The sequence below is a fragment of the Corvus cornix genome, chromosome 1A (genome assembly GCF_000738735.6).
Source record: "Corvus cornix cornix isolate S_Up_H32 chromosome 1A, ASM73873v5, whole genome shotgun sequence".
NCBI classification, from domain to species: Eukaryota; Metazoa; Chordata; class Aves; order Passeriformes; family Corvidae; genus Corvus; species Corvus cornix.
This window is the reverse complement of record NC_047057.1, coordinates 7,764,316-7,784,626: the sequence shown is the minus strand read 5'-3', so window position 1 is coordinate 7,784,626 and position 20,311 is coordinate 7,764,316. Positions and strand designations below refer to the sequence as shown.

The 20,311-nt window shown below is 39.0% G+C and overlaps 1 protein-coding gene across 1 annotated transcript in view; it reads right to left on the bottom strand.

Annotated features, from left to right (window-relative positions):
* Nucleotides 1-16,893: 16,893 nt before the first annotated feature.
* SEMA3D (semaphorin 3D) overlaps nt 16,894-20,311 on the bottom strand; it is a 76,947-nt gene continuing 73,529 nt past the window's right edge. Inside the window, exon 17 of the mRNA XM_039570416.1 lies at nt 16,894-19,922. Within this exon, the coding sequence (XP_039426350.1) occupies nt 19,509-19,922 (414 nt within the window). The 3' untranslated portion in view covers nt 16,894-19,508. The remainder of the gene's footprint in view (nt 19,923-20,311) is intronic.

Below are 20,311 nucleotides of genomic sequence, written 5' to 3'. Positions count from 1 at the left end.
GACCCATGCTCCAGTGATCACACATACCAGGGAGATTTCCATGAAAAGCTGCTGTTAGGAATGCTTGGGCACTTGTGGGAACTGGAAGCTAATAGGCTGAAGAGCTCAAACACACATCAAAGTCAAGAAGCTAATGCCTGGAATTAGCGATAACAATGGCAGTGTCCTAGGTGATTTCCACTTGTGGTGATTTCCATTTGTTGTACCGTTTTCCAAGGCAGATCCATTGTGACAATTTCCTAATGCATTCATTCAGAGAAGCATAGGTTGTCGGTAATGTGACATTTTAATTTAAACTGTTCAATCAAATCACATTATATGTCATTTGTTATGTGGTCAGAGCGTTGAGGTTGTTTCTGTCATTGCTGATTTCCCCCAAGTGCAGGTCACAGCATTAAGTGACATCAGTGCAGGAGCTCTATTTTACATTAGCACTTTTTCTTCTTTAAAAAAGTGGATTTATTCCTTAATTTTTATACTAGTGTTTTCTTTAGTATTGTAGTTGCTTTCACACCTGCATTGCTCTATCCTTCCTTTCAGGTAGGCAGATCTTTTATTCAGAATTTGCATCTGATTACTGGGGTTAATCCCATTGTCCACAAGAGTTAAGAGTCCTACCAAATCAGCATATTTTTAAGTCTCATTCATGCCCACACTAGCAGAAATAAGTAGAATTGGTTTCAGTATTCCACTGAACCTCTCCTCTGCAGGGCTGCTCCAGCACCACATTGCCACTGTCAGCAGCCAGAACACCTTTTCTGTGCCACCTGACTGGTTGGAGGACCAGAACCTTCTCTTACAAGTAGATATTGATGCTTGTTTCACTCTCTTTCTCTAGTCCATCTTTTATTACCTTATCTTCTGCAACTCCCTGGTGCCACTGACTCTCCATCCTGGATTGTATGTTGTTCTGCATCCTTTGGTTTAGATTTTGCAGGTTTCTCCCTGCCCTTCTCCCTGTTTTCTGGCAGGAAACGGTGAATTTTATTTCCAATGCATCGATTCAGCACTTTTTGAATTCTACTTGCACAGTAGCTTCTGGTCTAAGTCTGTTCCCACTGAGGTCAGCTGGCAGCTTGCCACAGACTTCAGTGGGAAGAGTCTCAAACTGTTAAGTGTAAATTCAGTCCCAAATCTGCAATTTGAAGGATGACATTATGTCTCAGCCTCTCTCAGTTTGATCTGTTGATATTTTAGCCAGTTTAACATTTTAGATCATGTTCTTGGCATGTTGCTCTGAAGCTGAACACCCCCCCCCATCTTTTGTTACCTTCATGATTACACTCTCCATGGGTTCTTACAGTGCTCTCATCACTGTTGTATCTGAGGCCCTTCCAATTACTCACTGAGTAACTAACATCGCTCACATGCAATTCATTTCTGGTCTCCCAGGAGGAGCTCAGTGGAGAGTTTTGCCATGGCTTCCTCTTCCCCACATCAAACACAAGCTATCCCCCGGCCTACTCATCAACTAAAAATTAGGGTTGGTAAGAACACTCTGTCTAAAAAAATCTCCCTCCAACCATAACAAATGTTTCCAAGGTCAAGACACTGCACTGTTCCCTATGTAAGGGTATGTTTTTGCTCCAGGATGTATCCTGATACAGATGTCTGGGCTACCTAACTCTGCAGGAGGCCATCTACATTCCAGATGTGGATTCTTGTTCAGATCATAGTGGCATTACTTGCCATAGTCTTGACTATTTCTCAGATGTAGCCTGAGGGATGCAGCATAAAACACTTAGACAGATGCGCTGAAAGGATGGGTTGCCTCACAATTTCAAGGATGTCGTTGTCTTTGTCCTCAGGCAACGTCCTTGTCCTCCCAAGTCCACCCACAGAAGTTTCTATTCCCTCACTGTCTTCACATGCCCCTCACTTCTGTCTATTGACACAGCACAGAGCTGGCACTGCAAAATAAAAGAATGACTGGCTCATGCAATGTCTCAGGTTCCATATTGTCCAAAGGCTGGGAAGCAAAAGAAAAAAGAGAGCACTGTCATGGGTAGAACAGCAAGTGATATAAAAATTAGAGTGCTAGTTAAATTAAAGAAAAAATGTAGTAAACTGCACTAGCGTGTTCTTATCTATTAGGAAAATATTAATTCACTGTAAAAATACCTTAGAGTCACTGAATACCCCAAAATACAATTGATCTCAGTGGAGGTAGGAAATATTCAGGATTGAGTCTATATGGGAGATTGGAATTGCCTCTCATGATACTGCTCACAACAGTTTATTCTGCATTAGAAAGGCAAACAACACTTCACAGAAGCTGCAAAACTCCAAGTTGTATGAAAATAACACTTTGGAATTAAATCTTTATGACCTTGTCTCAAAGGATGATTTCAAATGTAAGTCTGAACTGAATGTGCACATAGGGCATAGGATATGAAATATTCAGATTTCCAAATCATCTTTTTGGCTCTGCACACATGCAAAATCCGTCTGTTGCAGATGGATTAAACTGACATCTCATCTCTCCTCAGTGTCATTGTGCATTAACACATAAGACCAATATGCAGAAAGAAAGAGGGGTTAAACAGGCCTCTGCTTTCTTTTTCCATCCAAAATCATCTTTTGTGAAACTAAAACTTAAATAGTATGATACTGAATAGCAAGGCTTTTCTGCCTTAACAAAACATATTTTAACAACAAAAAACTAATCCAAAGTGTTGCCTATCTCTTTGTGAGCAATTGTCATGAGAACCTAAGGGATGTTTTGGTTTGGTTTTTCAAACACCATGAAAACAGTGAAACATATGAAAGTAAAAACCATCATTTTTTAAACAGTTCATCATTCCACAAATGAATCATGATTGTGATAAATAAAATACTTCTGGATGATACAGTCTGCCCAAGGGAACAGCAGATGGTGCAGAATGTCACTTGTCCTGCTGGCCCTCAGAGGTGCCATATCCATCTAAAAGCAGATTGGTAACAGAGCACATGTAAAATATTCTGATCCCAGACAGTCACCACATTGACTTACCAGTGGTATGATTCTTTAAAACAGAAGGCCAAACCACAAACCAAACAAAAATCACTTGAAGATGAAGTAGTGTGTTTTGGCGCCCTTCTTTTTCTTTAAAGTACAAGCTGAAATTATCACTACTTCACTAAACAGCATGGCTTTAAGAAAACATTTGATTTTGTGAACACCACAAGAAAATCTTGACAACAAGACTGTCAAGTAAAGTGGAATAGCTATACTGGAAGTAAAATAGTCAGGTTTTGTTAGTACAGAGCATACTGGATACTCTGAAGGAAAACATTATTTTCATTAGAACTTTTTATTTAAAATCTGGACAAGTCTAGGAGTGATATTTGTATAAAACTTTCATATGTTTCTTTTCATTAAAACAGTTGTAACCTTTCTCTGTCCCCAGTGTTTATGCTTTTAATGGGCCCCCTGAATAAAGCACTCAGATATTATAAATAATCACTTCTGCAATTAGCTTTCCAACTTTCAAAGAAGTTATTGGATGAATCAGGAATGGAATGGGACCAGCTAAGTTATTATGGAATCATTAATAGGCAAATAAATTCTGAAACAGCATGGGAATGAAAACTTCTTCTCTTTCAGAAATAGTCTTTAGTTTTACTTTTTGCTAGAGTAAATTGCTTTAATGATTCATTCCACAATAGTCAAATGTCTGCAGGAAAATATTGCCTTTGAGGGTTATCTAAATAGTTACTCAGCTTAGTATAAGTTCACAGTGGAAGATGGAATCTACATTAATAACATGAATTATGAAAAAAAACCCTGCACGTGATCTATAAAAAAATCTGTGAGTGAGATTAACTATCCTCAAATAAGAAGCTTTCCCTTGCTATAAAATTCAGCCTGAAAAGCCATACATATATCAGTAATGGAAAGATTTTGCTATTTATTATGGCACATAAATATAATGAATGTTAAATTTGACTCCTTTTGAAAATCAGAATTTTCCATTTGTTCCTCTGAAATACTACCTTTCTGAGTACCTTACTGAGTTCTAGTACTTTCTTTCCCCCTCAGTTACTCCCCACTCAAGAAGCTTACTAGAGAGCAGAAATCCAGGGTAAAATCCAGCACAAGAAAAAAAATCTTTAAGCAAAATATGTTTTTGTCTTTCTTCTGCTTCCATGTTTTTACTTGATCTCTTTCTTAATTTTTAATTTTTTCATTGTCATTTTAGCCACAGTGCTGGATTTTGGTAAAGAAGGCAGAAAAAAGGAGGATATTTAAATAAATTTAAAAGTGTCCCTATAAGATTTATTTTTAAAATTATTTCTATAACTAACTCAAGGGATATTTTTATTCTCATAGGAATTGCCATACTAAATTGATTAGCCACTCATCGTGATGTTGTTCTTTGTCTCCAAAAGCTGAGGGGTTTAGTAAAAGGAACTGAGTAGAAATGCACTTTACAATCCCATACTATCTTATAGAAAACAAACAAAAAGGCTTCTTCAGCCTTTTTGATAAATGTCAGCCCCCATTTATCCTGCAAGGATAGTAGGAATTAGTAAAATTGTTCTATACTGGATAAAGACATGTCTAATTACTAAATTATTCACTGTTACTGGTGGGCATTTGGAAAGAGTGCACACTAAAGCCTGGTCTTTTTCTATTTGTAATATATACTGATATATCACCATGCCAGACTCACAGCTACATAAGCTGAGAAAATTGCACTGTTGACAGTCACATCTTTTACCAAGTAAGAGCAGAAATTCTATGCCACAAATCCAGATTCAAGGGTTATACACCCAAACCTTTCTGTACCATATGTTCAGCCTGAGATTTTGATCTAACACAGTGACAGTTGGATACAATCTTTATTGGTCTTACCTTTGCAGAGGTTAAATGCACAAATGAAACCAGCCTGTGTGGATTTAACCAGATTTTTAAAATGATATGAACAGGGTGGCAAAATGTACACACACAAAATACAAGCGTCTTTCCTTTGGTGACCCAGGTTTGATTTGATTCAGCACAGAAGCATAGAAAATGTTAAAGGTCTGGGTTATGTTTTTGAAAGAAGACTCCATAGAAAATATGCACACAAATTACTATAATGAAGGACAGTTGGTAAAAACGATAAGAATGATAAGGGAAAAAAGTGAGCATATTTCAGTCTGAAATAGTCTTTCGCTATAACAAACCATCTGTTTCCATGAAGAGTTGGAATGGTGCTTAGCCATATTTTCCTAGCTGGAAAAAAGAAAAAGGAAAGTATTTCTGTCAATTCCCCATGATCATGCTAGCAATCATTTAATGCCACGGTTCTGAAAATCTTTTCTTTGAAGTCAGGCTCCCTTGAAGCACTGAATTCACAGTTTGTGGCAATGTCTTAATGTAAATCAACAAATCATTCCACTGGATTCTTATTCTTGCACTCCAAAGCAAACAGAAATATACTGTGATCAATACTAAATCACTGCTTCTAGAAAAAAAATAAACAAACACATGAAAAAACTCCTTCAGAGCAAGCTACATTTTGATCAGCAAATGAGAGTTTAGGTTTTTTGTCATTTTCTGCCCCAGCTCATCCCAGGAAAAACAGGAGCTGTTTGATTTTTAGACTTCTTGATATTTAAAACAATGGAATAATGAGACATGCCACATTTAAAAATTCTTCTATAGGAGGAGTCACAAATTTAAATTGTTAGCAAATATTTTTAAATAATTGGCAGGATTTTTTTTTTTTTTAATTTTCTGTCTACATGGTTCAATTTGAAGCTTTTAAATTAAAACTGGACATATTTACAGTTTGTGAAGTAACAATGCTAACTCTAGGTTTAAGTTTAGCAGTTGTTTGCCCAAGCCTTTTCAAATGCTGGTATAGGAAAGAAGCTCATTTGAATTACTTTCTGATGCAGAAGCTTCTTAGTGAGGAATAATGTCAGATTGTGACTTATAATCCATTTCTTCAATGCCGCTTACATCATCTCCTAACTAATCATGGAAAGGTCAAAAGATTTCAAGAAGACAACTGACTTAATAGAGTCCTATTAACACAGGTCAGACAGCAAAATGGGATTCTAAAGTTATGCAGTCCAAGTGTGTCTTTGGTCAAGTCACATGGAATCAATGTGCAGCTCTGGGGCTTTCTTTTCCATTTTCAAGCAAAATGAATTTACGACCATGCCCTTGTGCTGCATTATGTGTTAAATGAATGCACCAAGCAGCAATCTCTCAGTAGCAAAAATAATTCTGTACTTTGCTGACACATACTGCCTTAAGGTGGAAGAAGAATGTCCTCTTATCTGATAGGGGTTCCAGGTCTATTATATCTGCTAGCATTCTTAAATCACTTCAAACAATTAATTTGGAAGGAATTTTGAACAATAAAAGGACATTTCTTCAGTTAATTATCCTCAACACGTGATTTAGGCAATTTTGGTATGGAGTTGGAGAGATCACTGGTTGTGTGCAGTTAACAGGGAACCACAGGCAGCAGCACTTGCCCATTCTCAGCAGATTTCTGTGTCACTCGTGCATAAATAATGTTCACTGGTACCTCAGGGGTGGTTTCACCCACCAGGAGAACCAGGAGAATGTTTTTGAATGAAAAAACTTTGAATAACCATTTTGGGTAAGCAGAACAGATAAATCCATGTTGATAGCAGTTATCAGAAGCAAAGCTGATGACAGGCATATCCAAAAGATTCTTCAGAGCTCCAAAACACCATTTTAAATTCTGGGAGTTCAGGATATTTATAAAGTTGGACAAGTGGTTGCGAAGAGGGACAGCGAGTTAATGGCTGTTCAATTCGAGATCCATTTATAGGACAAAGTTTCAGATAACCTATGAACCACACCAGGGACTGGGAAAATTTCCTTCTTGCAGTTTGAATTCTGGCTGTGTACTATATCACCAATACCAATCAGAGTGCAAAAGACCAGATTTTTGGTGCTGACTCCATATTCTCAAGTCAAATTCTAAATAAAGTTTTCTTATTTAGAAAATGTTATATATAGGCATCTTGGAATTTGAGAACAGATCAACATGGCAACAGAGAAATAACTTATGCTTTTTTGTGACATTGAGATTCATTTAGTCTGTGACCAATTTCCATGTAGTTGTTTAGTGATGGATTTGGTGCTTAGTGTGCCAGATTTCAAAGCTATGATTCTTCAAACTCTGTGATACACTCATTTTAAGGTTTAACCAAGCAGTCTTTACAGCACAGCAGTAAGCTAAAACATGAGCCAGATTCACATGTACCAACACAGCACCAGAATGCAGCACCAATGCAAACAGATTATTAAAAAAAAAAAAAAAAAAAAAAAAAGAAAGGAGGATGTGAATTTTAGGCATGCCTTGGAAATTTCAAGTGGATCAAACTGAATTTACTGAAGCTGGAATTCAGTCAATATGCTGGAGGCATATCAGCCTGGCCTATATTAAGATAACTATGAATGATTGAAGAAACTGACCAGGGGTTGGGATTGTACTCCATCACATTTCTGATATTTTCAGATACATCATTTATGATAAGCAAGTGGGAATGACGGCTGTTATCCTGTGATCAGTGAGCAGATGGATCCCATATTTCAGTAGGAAGTAAAGCTACAAATGACACATCCAGATAATGATGGCTTTTGCCAATAGCCTTTGATAGAATATCTTTTGTAATAAAATAAGATCCTTGTGTATGGTCTATAAAACAGCATTTCAGAAAAGGCTTTGAAAGATTTTTATTTTTTCCTTTTAAATAATGTGCTTCTGCTACACTATCTACAAAGACACAGGCCAAATACTCAACATCTGTATATCTTATTTCTTATTTTGAACAGACATTTGGCACATTCACAGATGTATTTTCCCCAAAATAATACAAACCAGAAAACACATTATCATTTCCATTAGTTCTTTATCAAGAGAAAGGAAAAAAATTCTATAATTTTCATTTCAGTGTAAAATATTTTATTCATTCTGCCATCCTTGAAACACTGATGTTTATGACACTCATTACAACACAGTCCTAGTCACTCAGATAGTTTAGGACTTACTTTGTCCTAATATATTTAGGATCTGTCATTAAAAGTGCTTTACACATTATCTCTCACTGTTCCCCAAAAGCTATGATCAAGGGTCCGCATTTTGGATTTCTCTCTCCTGCAAGTATCACATATCAAATCACTGTCCAAGAAGAACAATAAATCTTAAATCTTCTCAACTTTACTAACATGTATTGCTGTTACTATGCTCCTGTAATTGTAATTATTTATATGTGTGCCTCAGCCAAAGTTCAGATTTGTGATTAAATGTATTATGCAAATGAAAAGATTCATCTTTGAAAAACCGTGGTGTAACAGAGACACATGCTTCTGCCTTCCACACATACTTTCCTGGTCTTTGAGTTCCTGTCGCTTCATTTAACCAACTGATTGCACATTGCATAAAACAAGCTTCTCGTATGATGTCTGAAATTTTGGCAGTTTCTTCGTATTGTTTTCCTCTTTCAAATAACTTCGATCCATGAATGTAATCCTACATTCTGTTATGAATAAAAAAGGTCTCCTTCCAGTCTAAACAAAAGCAGAACATATATCACAAACAACAAAAGGTAGAAAATAAAACCCAGAAGTTTTAGTGTTGTGTGTGGAGAAAAAGGATAAGAGCACTCATGATGAAAAAATTCTTTTAATAGGAACAGAATGGAGTTGCATCAGTGTGTAAAATAGCATGTGCTTCCTACCACTCATATACCAGAGCATTTTCACTTGTCAAAGAGGACCTTCATAGGCTGTTTTAGTGACATGGAAAAGGACCAAGGAGGGAAGATGAAGTATGCAACAAGTGAATTATGAACTCTTGAGATAAAGGCACCTCTACAAAACGGAGTTTAGACAGTATTAAGTGAAAACATTGTTACCCTCTTCAACATGTTTTAAGTCCTACAATCAGGAATGCACTTTGAAATATACCCCATGTGAGAATATGACATCTCCTCAGAAACAAGAAAGAGAAAAATATAACAAGAAGTAAAAATACTTACCAGGTGGAAGGAAAAGACACAAAGGAAACAATATGCAGACTGAGAAGGGTTGATTGTTGCCTGTTCATGTTCTCCTACTATTTCTTTTTACAAAAAAAATAATCTGAAGTGAAAGGTGCAATATGCCTCAGCTGAAACCAGCACAGCTTGTTTCATGCAACATACTTTACTAAAAGTACATTCCATGAGAATATGATTATGATTTACTGACCTGGCAGCAAATATCTGACTTGTATCAGATTAAGAAACAGGGAATTTCTAGTCTTCTCTTCATTAAAGGAGAATTATCAGTGTTTCCCACAACTTTCTTATTGTTAATCTTGAAAACTGCTCTTCAAAAATCTGTCCACCACTGTGCTTTGGGAAATGCAGCAGTTTACCTTAGATGCTGATATCTGAGGCCTTTACCTTAAAGGGCAGCAACAATTTCATTTTGCTACCCATCTTCCCTGTATGGCAGCATCACCCAAAAAATATTATTACTTTGATTTAATAACAAAATGTTGTGTTTCCTTAAATAATAAACCTTAATGATAATGACTCTCATGTGAGTGTTTTTAAAATACTCCTATGTGCCCAAGCTGTCAACTTCCAAGGCTAAAACAACAGTTTCAGTGCTGCACAAGCCAGCACCTGTGCTCAACTTGAAATCCCTGACATTGATCCATCCACAGAGACAAGCAAGTCTAGTACATGTTAGCAGATACAGTCCAAACACTGTTTATGGTTGTTTTCTTTATGAAGGAAAAAACAAAAGCCAAGTTTTCTTGGGAGAAAGTTAAGAACCCCACCTAACTGTGAGAGAAGCAGAGAAGAAGCAGCTTGCTCCTTCCTTTGTGTGGAAATGCACCTAACACTGGAAGATGTAATTGCAATGAAATGTATTTGCAACACTGGAAGATGTTAAGAATGATAGCCATTAACACTTTTATTGCAAGGCAAAGAATCAGACTTTGGCCAAAGAGTCAAGATTTGTCATTTCCTGTCCTAACAACACTTCAGCTTAATCTAGCAACTCTTAAAACTGCTTGCTAACTTTTTCCGTTTATATATTCAGTTACAAATTGTTATAAAGAATTTAAAGCAGAACTAGGGAGGGAGATAATGTGTATTAGCAATTCATAAATTGTCCTGTCTAAGCTGGTGTGCATTTTTGTTCAGTGTTTGATGAGCATTCCTGCAGAAACGTGCCTGGGAACTGCAGATTCTCTCATTCTGCAACACTATCCCTTGTTGCTCTGCACAGTAACTATGTGGACGCAGTGGTGCAAAATATATGAACCCTTAAGTACCCCCTGAACCATGTTTTACATTGCAGAAATATAAATGATTATGAACAGCCTGTTAGCTTGTTTTCACAGTACATATGGACTCTGTGTGTGAGCACGTCCCAGAACACTTCCCGCCATTTGAATTGTGAAGGGCCGGATTTTACCTCACAGCTCTTAAGCACAGACTTCCTCAGCTAACAGCCCTCCTGGATTCTGAGGGCCTGGAAAGAGGCATCACACATGGAAAAAAGTGGAGCAGGGAGAGCTCAGGAAGCCAATCAGTGCTGGAAATGTTTCTGAGCAGCTACAGAAGAGCCTCTGTGCATCTTCCTGAGACTCATCACTAATTGTCTTGAAGTCTGACCCTGCTAAACTCTTACAGAGAAAATGACAGATTTCAGCTTAATTAGCTTTTGTTTCCTTGAGTGCACACAAACCAGTGCTGCATTTAAGCTCTTACCGAGCCTGTGGTGTCAGAAGGAAGCTGAAGGATTTCTCTCGTTCTTTCTCTCCCTCTGACACCCGCCTCTGCTAATGAACGTGGCTAATCAGCCGGGCTGTGCCGAGCACCTCTTCTCCTGCAGGAGCTGGAAGTGCTTTACCAGCTGGATGTGGAGCCAGATCTGGGACACGCTGGCAGAATTCCCACTTACTTCAATGGGACTAAGATTGATCCTACATGAGACATTATCAACTGCAGCCACCTGCGGGGAGGGAGTGGGGGAGCACAGGGGAGGGAGAGGGGGAACACAGCAGCTGTTTAGCAGCGCATGGTAACACAGAAACAAGAGTTCAGGCTCGGAAATGAAGAATGCCGTATCCAATTGCAACTGCAGGTGGAATTTAGGTGAGCAGAATGCTACTGCCGCAGTTGGGATTTGGCATCGGCTTTCAGGCCAGCAGTACCCTGAGACCTTTCCCAGAAAAGGGTCAGGAGCACAGTGGTCTAATGGACACAGCATGGGACTGGGAAACAGGCATCCTTGAGAGCAGCGATGCGGCCGTCCTTGGAAATAACATGCTGACCGTCTGTTAACAAATTAGCCTCCTTAACCTTCCATAAATCCCCTGAAACACAGGGTGCTGTGCTGAAGGCTAGAACAGGAGGTGGACCAGTCAGCCTATTTATTTTCCTGACTAGAGATATTTTTTTCTCAAAAACTACTTTCTCCCTGTAACTGTGGACAGATGCAGCAATGCCTGACTAAAAAATGAACAGAACTTCCTTCTCGCCAGTTATCCTGAAAACACTTTGAGGGCTGGGAGACAATCACACTCTAGAGCCAAAGGTGGTCCTGAGACAGCCCAAGATGGATGGGTGATCAATTTGCCTTGAGGGTAACTTTAAAGCACAATGTCAGTGTAGTCTTTAAGGACAATGGTTGTCGCTAATCACCTAAGCATTAAAAAGCTATTATTGAATTGAAATGAATAAGCATAGAGCTACCTATTGTGTATTGCTCTGCATCAACCACTGTGCAACCCATTGCTTCTCTAAGTTGTCTGTAAAGTCACTCTGCTGGCCTTAAGCACATTCACAGTGGAGTGGTGAATCTCAGACAGTCCTCACTCAGGAAAGACTTCTAAGACAGTTCAGATAACTGAACCTTAACCCTTGCCATTTCCATAGCATGCTGCAGACTTTGCTTCTCTGAAATCTTGTGTTTTACGTTGTAGTTTTGCATGGGCTTAAAAAAGAGGCAAAACCTCAGATTTTTCTGTTTCTTCTAGTACTAATGAAATATACATTCGTTTCAGTTACCTTTGCATATAAAATCAAAATACGTGATAGTCCAGCAGGTCTCGCAAAAATGTAGATTATTTAAGCTATACTTCTGCTATAATATCAACTCAATGAGCTGCAACATGTACAAATAGATACTTCAGTCTTATTACTCTATAAATAGTTTTATTACAGAGTGAAAATCATCCTAACTCTCAAAATCAACCTGAGAACCACTTATGCCTTACAAATAAAAAAAGAAGCTATATGGCACACAATTCCTGTGCTGGGCAGAGTCATAAATTTCACTTTAAGAGGAAACGCAATCTTTGTTGGCCAAAAGTGAGATATTAATCATAATCCTTCCATCCAGTCCATTTAATGTGACTTTTCATTTTGGAATTTGTAATTTGGAGATTATATTGTAAACTTGTAAACTCTCTCTTGTAAAATCTCCATTCTTCCCAGCCAATAGACATTCTGAGACAGTCACGGGGAAGATGGGATGGAGATGCATCATCACCAAAACTGAAAAAGAATGTAAATATTTGGAAACAGTATTTTTTCATTTTTTCATTTTATTTTCATAGACTCATATGCTTTTCATCCACTTTTTACAGCCAAGACATGTTCACAGGCAGTCTTAATATGTGATTATTACAATTAATTTCTACAAAAAGCATCCTGGGAGAAAGTTACATGAAATCTCTGAAGGAGGATATGAAAAACCTCTGATGATGATTTCTCTTTGATCTTCTGGGGACTTTTTTAGTTTGTTTGGTTTGGGTTTTTTGGTTTTTTTTTGCAAAGAGAGGTTTGAAAATGCAGATTTTAAAAATATTTTAAGAAAAAAAATTAATCAATTAAAACATACTTTCTATAAATCTAACTGCAGTTTCCACTTGGGCCAGGGAAGTGCACTAAGGTCTCTGAACTCTCAGCATAGTCATTTAAGCCTTAAGATTTCGTGTCTTGCAAATGGACTGTGCCATCTCCGTACCAAAATACCTGCCAAGCCTTCTGTTGCTCTTTTTGCTTTGTCGCATATTGCACCACTGGAAAGCATCTGGCTTTGGGCATGGTTCCTTTTAGTAGGAGAAACAGCATGAAAGAAAAAAGAGTGGAACACAAAAAGCAAACCAAACACTCGCATACACACAAAATAAAACAAACAAAAACCAACCAACCAACCAAAAAACCCCAAAAGCCTGAAAAACCCAGACCACCAAAAGAGGTCCTCCCAAAAAAATCAAACTGAAAAAAACACTCCACCACCCCAAAAAATTCCCAAAATCCAGCCAAAGCACTTCTATACCACAGGGAGAAGGAAGAAGAATATGAAATACCACCAAAACGGAGATGTGTCCGGGCTCCTTACAGATATCACATCCATTGCTGTTTGGACAGATTATTTTCTTGGCTTGTAGTACCTGAACCATTGCATTGATATTGGACCAGCAGTCCATATTAAAATTAAATCACCTGGAAATGTTCTTCTTTTTGGTTTTTTTTAAGTCATGTGGGAAATGTTATGCTTTTAAGCACAAAATACTTTGATTTTAAATTATACACAGCAACCACATCAGCAAAAAGAGAAAGGAGACCTCTCAGCAACAGCCCCAAAAATTTTCTTTGTGAATGAAAACTCCACCTGGTCTCCAATTTACCTCACAGTGTCCGGTTTGCATCTGAAACTGAATGCTAAAGTTCACACTATGGATCTGAAGGAAGACTGTGCAGGGATGTTTATATGTCACAGAACACCTGATTCCAAAGTCCTCCTCCATATAAAAGTGGGGTTATCTGCTAGAGCAGAGTCTGAAAGGCAGGGGACAATGGACTTACTGGGAGAAGAAAAGATCAAGCAGATAAAAAACAAGTCTTGCCACAGCTGTCACACCAGATGTTTCAGACACACATTGGCAAGACAGAACCTCAAGATAACAATTTGTTTTGTATCCTTACCTGTACAAAAAGGGAAAATAAATCCTGGTGTTTCTAACACATTTTTGGATAACCACTATTTTGATATATGGAAGTCAAATCTTATAAATCTGTTTTGTAGAATTAATAATTAAACTCTTTTCACATGACTTCATTTTTTCTACTGTAATGAACTTACTTTACAAACCTCGAAATCTGGATTACAACTGCAAAGAATGTCACACTTCAGCTAATGACAGCAGCCTAGTTCAGGGTAACATTAGCAACACTATGGTAAAATATTACATGGGAGACCATTTAAAGTTTATAAAATGGAACAGAATATATTAGAGAGACATGTGGGCTTAATTTTCCATTCATGCAGATGTAATTCCTTAGACCTCCACATCTCATCTATAACTGTGTGCAAAAAGAACCAGGGCAATATACTCCACAGAGCAGCACATAGATTTGGGATTTGACTACCAGCCTATAGATTATAGTGTACTTAGACTTCAGATCAGTTCCAAAAAGATTTTAATCTCTGCTGTCAGCGGAGGCTGAGATGAACCTTGACTCTTGAAACTGCATTTGCCTTTTGCAAATTAACCTCTGTTACAAAATAAACAGAAGACATTTGTATATGCCGTCCTGTACAGATACACTTGTATGAAAAAATGTCAGCAAACTCGATTTCCATTAGCTGTTATTAAATATTGAGACGTTATTATGGGACACAGGCTCATTACATGATCAGTGAGTAATGATAACAAATAATTATTCATTATCTGAAATGTTAAATGAAGATCAATATCCATAATGGTTTGAATAAGAGGTTCATAGCATTCGAACTGTAGGGATCTTCTGATCTCAAAAGCACATAAACCAGGGGATATCTGTTGCATTTAGCCTAATTACTTCATTATGAATGATATAAGAACTGGGTTCAAAATCTACATATGAGCTGGAAAGTACTCAGGCTCTTAGACACCTCAAGCAATATAAGCTTAACTGCTTAGAGGGAAAAGTATTTGCTTATGGCATGAGCACACATTCACACCTGTTGTTGGAATGGTTTCCAGTAACAGAACAAGTTTGTCAGAGTAAGTGTTAATACTTTATTCCTTTTTCTGCTAATCCCATTTTCTGTTTTATTTTAACTGACTGCAAGATGGCTGCAAAGTTTAGAGCCCTGTTGGGCTTTAAAGCTTATATCAGTTTTCAGCATTTTTATAACTACAGCTCACATTGTGTTGGTTATTCTAAGAATCTGCTTGAAACCACTTTGGTTCAGTCCAGCACTGACCTGTTGCTGAAGTACGGTCAATAGAAGGTTTTGTTGAAGAAAAAGACAATGTATTAATAACTGTAATCCCTGTTGAATGCATATTCAAATAAATATCTTGTATCATATAGAAACAGAGATTAGAATCATAGAACCATAAAATTGGAAGAGGCCTTTTAGACCATTTAGTCTGTCAGCCCAGCATTGCCCCTGTAACCCTTGAACCACTAAACCACATCACCCAGCACCAGATCCAGCTGCCTCTTAAACACCTCCAAGGAGGGTGACTCCACCACCTCTCTGGGCAGCCCATTCCATTGCCTGACCACCCAGGCAGAAAAAGATTTTTTTCTAATATCTAATTTGAATCTCCCCTGTTTCAGCTTGAAGCCATTTCCTCTGGTCCTCTCACTGCAGGCACAGCAGAAAAGGCTGGCCCACACCTCACTACACCCTCCTTTCAGAAGTTGTGGAGAATGATGAGGTCCCAACTGAGTCTCCTCAAGACTAAGCACTCCCAGCTCCCTCAGTCATTCCCCAGAAGATGTTTTCTGGTCATTTCACAAGCCTTGCCCTTTTCTGGACACACTCCAGTATCTCCTTGTCCTTTTCAAGTTGGAAGGGCTCAGAGGTGGACACAGCACTCGAGGTGTGGCCTCACCAGTGCTGAGCAGAGAGGAAGAATCTCTTCCCTGGTCCTGATGGCCACGCTAGTCCTGATACAGCCCAGGTGCCACTGACCTTCTTGGCCAGCTGGGGATATGCTGGCTCATGATCAGCCACAGAGGACCAGCACCACCAGTTCCTCTTCCACTGGGCCACTTTCCAACTCCTGTCCCAGCCTGTAGCAGTGCAGGGGTTTCTTTGTGGCCAAAATGCAGGACCTAATCTTGGCCTTGTTGAACCTCATGATATTTGGATCAATGCACTAGGGGATCTGTTTAAAAGCTACAGTTATTAATGTGGAGGCAACTTTTTTCCATTCTGTACCAAAAACTCATTCAACTTAAATTTTTATGGAGCTCTTGAAAAAGGCAGGGCTCAGTTTCACTTTAACTACGGGCCTGTTGTGGCTCATAGTATAGCTTACAGCAGCGCAGGTGATCCCCAAATCATTGAACTGAAATTTAAGCAGACTTCAAGTTGAGCCTCTAAATTATACAAAAGATGAAATCTTTTTGAAAAGAGGGGGATACTCCTCTGTTACAGTTTCTGGTCGAGCTCATCTTCTGAACCTCCCTCTGGGACTGCAGGTTGTGGGAAAGACCCACTGCTCCTCCTGTTCCTGTTCTTGTGTTTGCATTGTTGAGTCCTGCCTAACAAAACCCTGTCTTACCTACAGTAGTGATTTGCAATCTATCCCCCTCATTCCTTGGTCTCCAAGGTCCCCTGGCTTCCTTGCATGTGTATTACCTGCACTGTATGAGACGTGCTACCCCTGCCAGCTACAGCATTCATCTCACCCAGTATACCAAAATAGAGACTTTTATCTATGCAGGATTATTAAATATGTTCCCTGGGGTGGCATGAACCCAATGTAACACACTGGTTTGGAGGATATTGAATTTATTTCCCATGATGGAAGAGGCCTTATATCTCACTTGGGGTTTTATGCTACCACTATACCCCAGACTTATGAGGTCATCTCTTTAAAAAGAATCTCATTGCAAGAACATTTGAAATAAAAGAAATTGAAGTAGTTTTTAAGAGCAGTAACATTTTAATTCAACCATTTAAATCTAATGTTCCCAGTACGGAGACCCTTATCCCAGATATCTGCTGAAGTCAGTTGGGGGGTTCATTTGTAGAATGCAAACTCCAATCACACCTAAGCATAAATCAGATGATTTAGCTTTCATGGAGGAGAAAAAGTACAAAAGATGGCCCTGGTTTGCTTTTTTATGAAGTAGGCATCATGTGATGAGAGTAGTCTGACATTCAATAATTGAAGTACCATGTCACCACTGATGAGAAGAGTGGATCCTTTACCAGTGCATGTGAATGCAGCCCACCTGCCATTCCATAGCCTTGGTGTGGTTCCACTCATTTCCTTAATGTCCAAGCTAGAGAAATGGGACTTTGTGGACTGATAAAAATCTAGTAAGGAATTACTAGGCAGGTTCTATATAGTGACAGCATAATCTTCCAGCCAACAATATTAAGTATCCCTGCACTTTACATGTAGTAGTTTAATACATCCCCATACCTTCTCTAAGTAGTCTTAATTGGCCTTAAAATCAAGGTATCCAAATTGATGAGTCTCTTGTGAAATGCCTGGTCTACATTCTTTTGCAGCAAAAATGCCAAGAAGTTCCCTGCATGTTCTCAAAGTACTGTATGACTGGTTAGTATCTTCAGCATCAGTCCTTCTGCTGATTAAAGGTCCTGTGCTGAGAAATTCCCTTTTCTCCACAGATGTATTTTATAATATTTAGCACTCAGTGCTTTACACTATCAAAGCATTGTATGCATGCTATCTAATATCTCCTAATTAACTCATATATCTCCTATTAAAAAAGCATCTAAAATTAATGACATATGGTATCGCTGGCTTTTGTACAACACATGCAAACGCAGCTTTCGGGTTTTACAAGAAACGTGGGTAAGCTGAGATTCCTTTCTGAAATCTGACAAACACTTTACCATATCCAACTTTCAACAGAGAGGAAATGAACAAAGATGCAAATTGGACCTGCACAATTTTAGATCTGTGACTGAATGCGCACACAAACACCAGCACGGGCAAGTGCTTCAGAGCCAACAGTTTTGGTCCCTTAATGAGGTGTACATCAATTGCACGGGTTTCCCACAGACTTTGCTCTCAAGATCTGTAGAATGCATGAGAAACAAGCAAAGTCTGTCATTTTGGTATCCATCAAAGCTCTCTTCCATGTGAGGAAGTGGCTAATTTGTCATTTCACACTCAAAAAGGCGTGAAAGGCAAAAGGGAGGGAGGTTAGATGGAAGAGAGGAGAGGGGGGCTGTGACTCATGAGAGGAGACAGTAGGCCTGATTTTGAGCTTGTGTTTGTTGCTGCATATCAGGAATAAAATCAGATGAATAATATCAATGTAAAATAGACAAGGATGAGGCCAGTATTTGTTTCTGTGGAAAAATTTACATTATTAAACTCAAAATATAAACCAAGGAAAAAGGAATACTTTACAAATGAAATTATGGTATACAGCAAATTTCTAACTTTCAAGTTTTATTTACATGTGGACATCTCTTATTTAATTATAATAAAAGTATTAATTCCAACAACGCAAATTTTCAACTTAAAAATACAGAAGACCTTTGAGAAAAAAATCCCAAAGGATACACACATCTGAGGAATGTCAGCTCTGTGTCAAGAGCACTGGTCTCAGCCACTAAATATTTTCCCTCATCGTCTTTCATTTAGCCTTGTTGTTGTCTTTTAATTTTCTTTTCCTCTGCATAAAACAAACCCAGCAAAGGGCCAGAGAAACAGACAGCGTCAAACCTTTAGAGACATAGGAGAGGTGCAGGCAGGAATCCCATTATTTGTTAATAGGATTTGTGCACATACCTCCCATGGACCACTTAGGAAATTTACTCCCAAACATCTAGGTGGCAATTTCAATTAGAGTCAACATTTCATTTCAGCACATGGACTGCAAACTGGTGGCTACTCAAACACTAACGAGTTTGAGTAATGCTCAGTAATTCCCCTCTCTTAAACTATGATTATGCTTTCTCTTTTTTTATGGGGAGAATGAATGCTGTCCCTAAGCCAAAACTTAATTTGATTTTTTGCTGTGCCTCTCTGTGCTAGCAAACCTCACCCATGTGCCTGTATACAGGCCCAGTGGGTAAATTAGTGGGTATTTTTGCAGATCTGTCACACATTTCTACCATGCTTCTTACTCAGAAAGATGCCAAAGAACTGGAAGTACATCTGCCTTCCCCTGAAACGTAGCCACCTCTGGGGTGGAATGTGGCAGCAAATGTTAACACAGGAACACAGACACTAAATCCTATGTGAAAATTATGCAGGAAGTAAAGAACACAGCTCACGAAGTCTAAGGCTACCCAGAAATTAGCTAACAGTGTACATCTTTTCTTTTTTAATGAATGCATTTGAAATTACTGCCTGGTGTGTGGCACTCCAATAAGAAACATCTCATTTGGCATTGAATCCCACTGTACAGTCTCACACAGATTAATAGTGATGGTAAGTTTTCTGATTTCAATAAGAAGCAGTACTAATTCATAGGCAAGATGCACAAAACCAGAACACAGTATTTTTTTTTTCACGGAAAATGTCCTTTCTTTAAATAGCATTTACAAACTACGTCGATGGTGGCCTGGCTGGCTCGTGGTGCCTTCGGTTTCGCTTTTTTTTCATCTCCTGCACATGCTTCCATTTGGCACCACCTTTGTTCCGCTGCCGCCGCTTCTCCCGGTGCCACATCTGTTCACAGTACTCATCCAGGCTAAAGCTGGGGCTGCTGACCAGCTGGATGTAGTCCTTGTACCTCAGCCGGGACTCCGTCAGCAAATCCCTCACCCGGCCCTCCTCGTCCTCAGTTTTCTGAGTGCTTTCCATCTGTCCATTCTCGATGACATTTAAATTCAGCTTCACGATGGTGTGGACAAAGGTGTGCTCCTGGGCTTTGCAGAAATAGGCTCCTGCGTCCCTTCTCTGCAAGCTGCGGATCAGCAGCCCATGCTCCGTTTTAATGATCCTTTCATCAGCCTTCAGCTGTGGGGTCGGACAAAAAAAGAACACAGGAGGTGAGTCTCATGGTCAAAATGAGATGTGTGTCAGTGCTATGCTGGTGGAGACAAGGCCTGGCTGGCACACGGCGTGTCCCATCCCTAAGGTGCAGCTGGGACAGATACCAGCAGCTCCTTTGGGGTCTGAGTCCTGTTCCTGACTGCAACATCTGGATCATGGACACTCAGCATGCAGTAGCAAAAGACACATGCTGTACAGCTGACAGGACAGACAGCAACACTCATCACACCACAGTGCAGTGAGGGAAGATGCATTCTCCAAGGAAGGGGAGCTATTTACTGCCACAAATCCCATTCATTTTTTTAACTGCTCTTTTTGAGGTATCTGTAATACACCCAAAATACCAGAGTGCT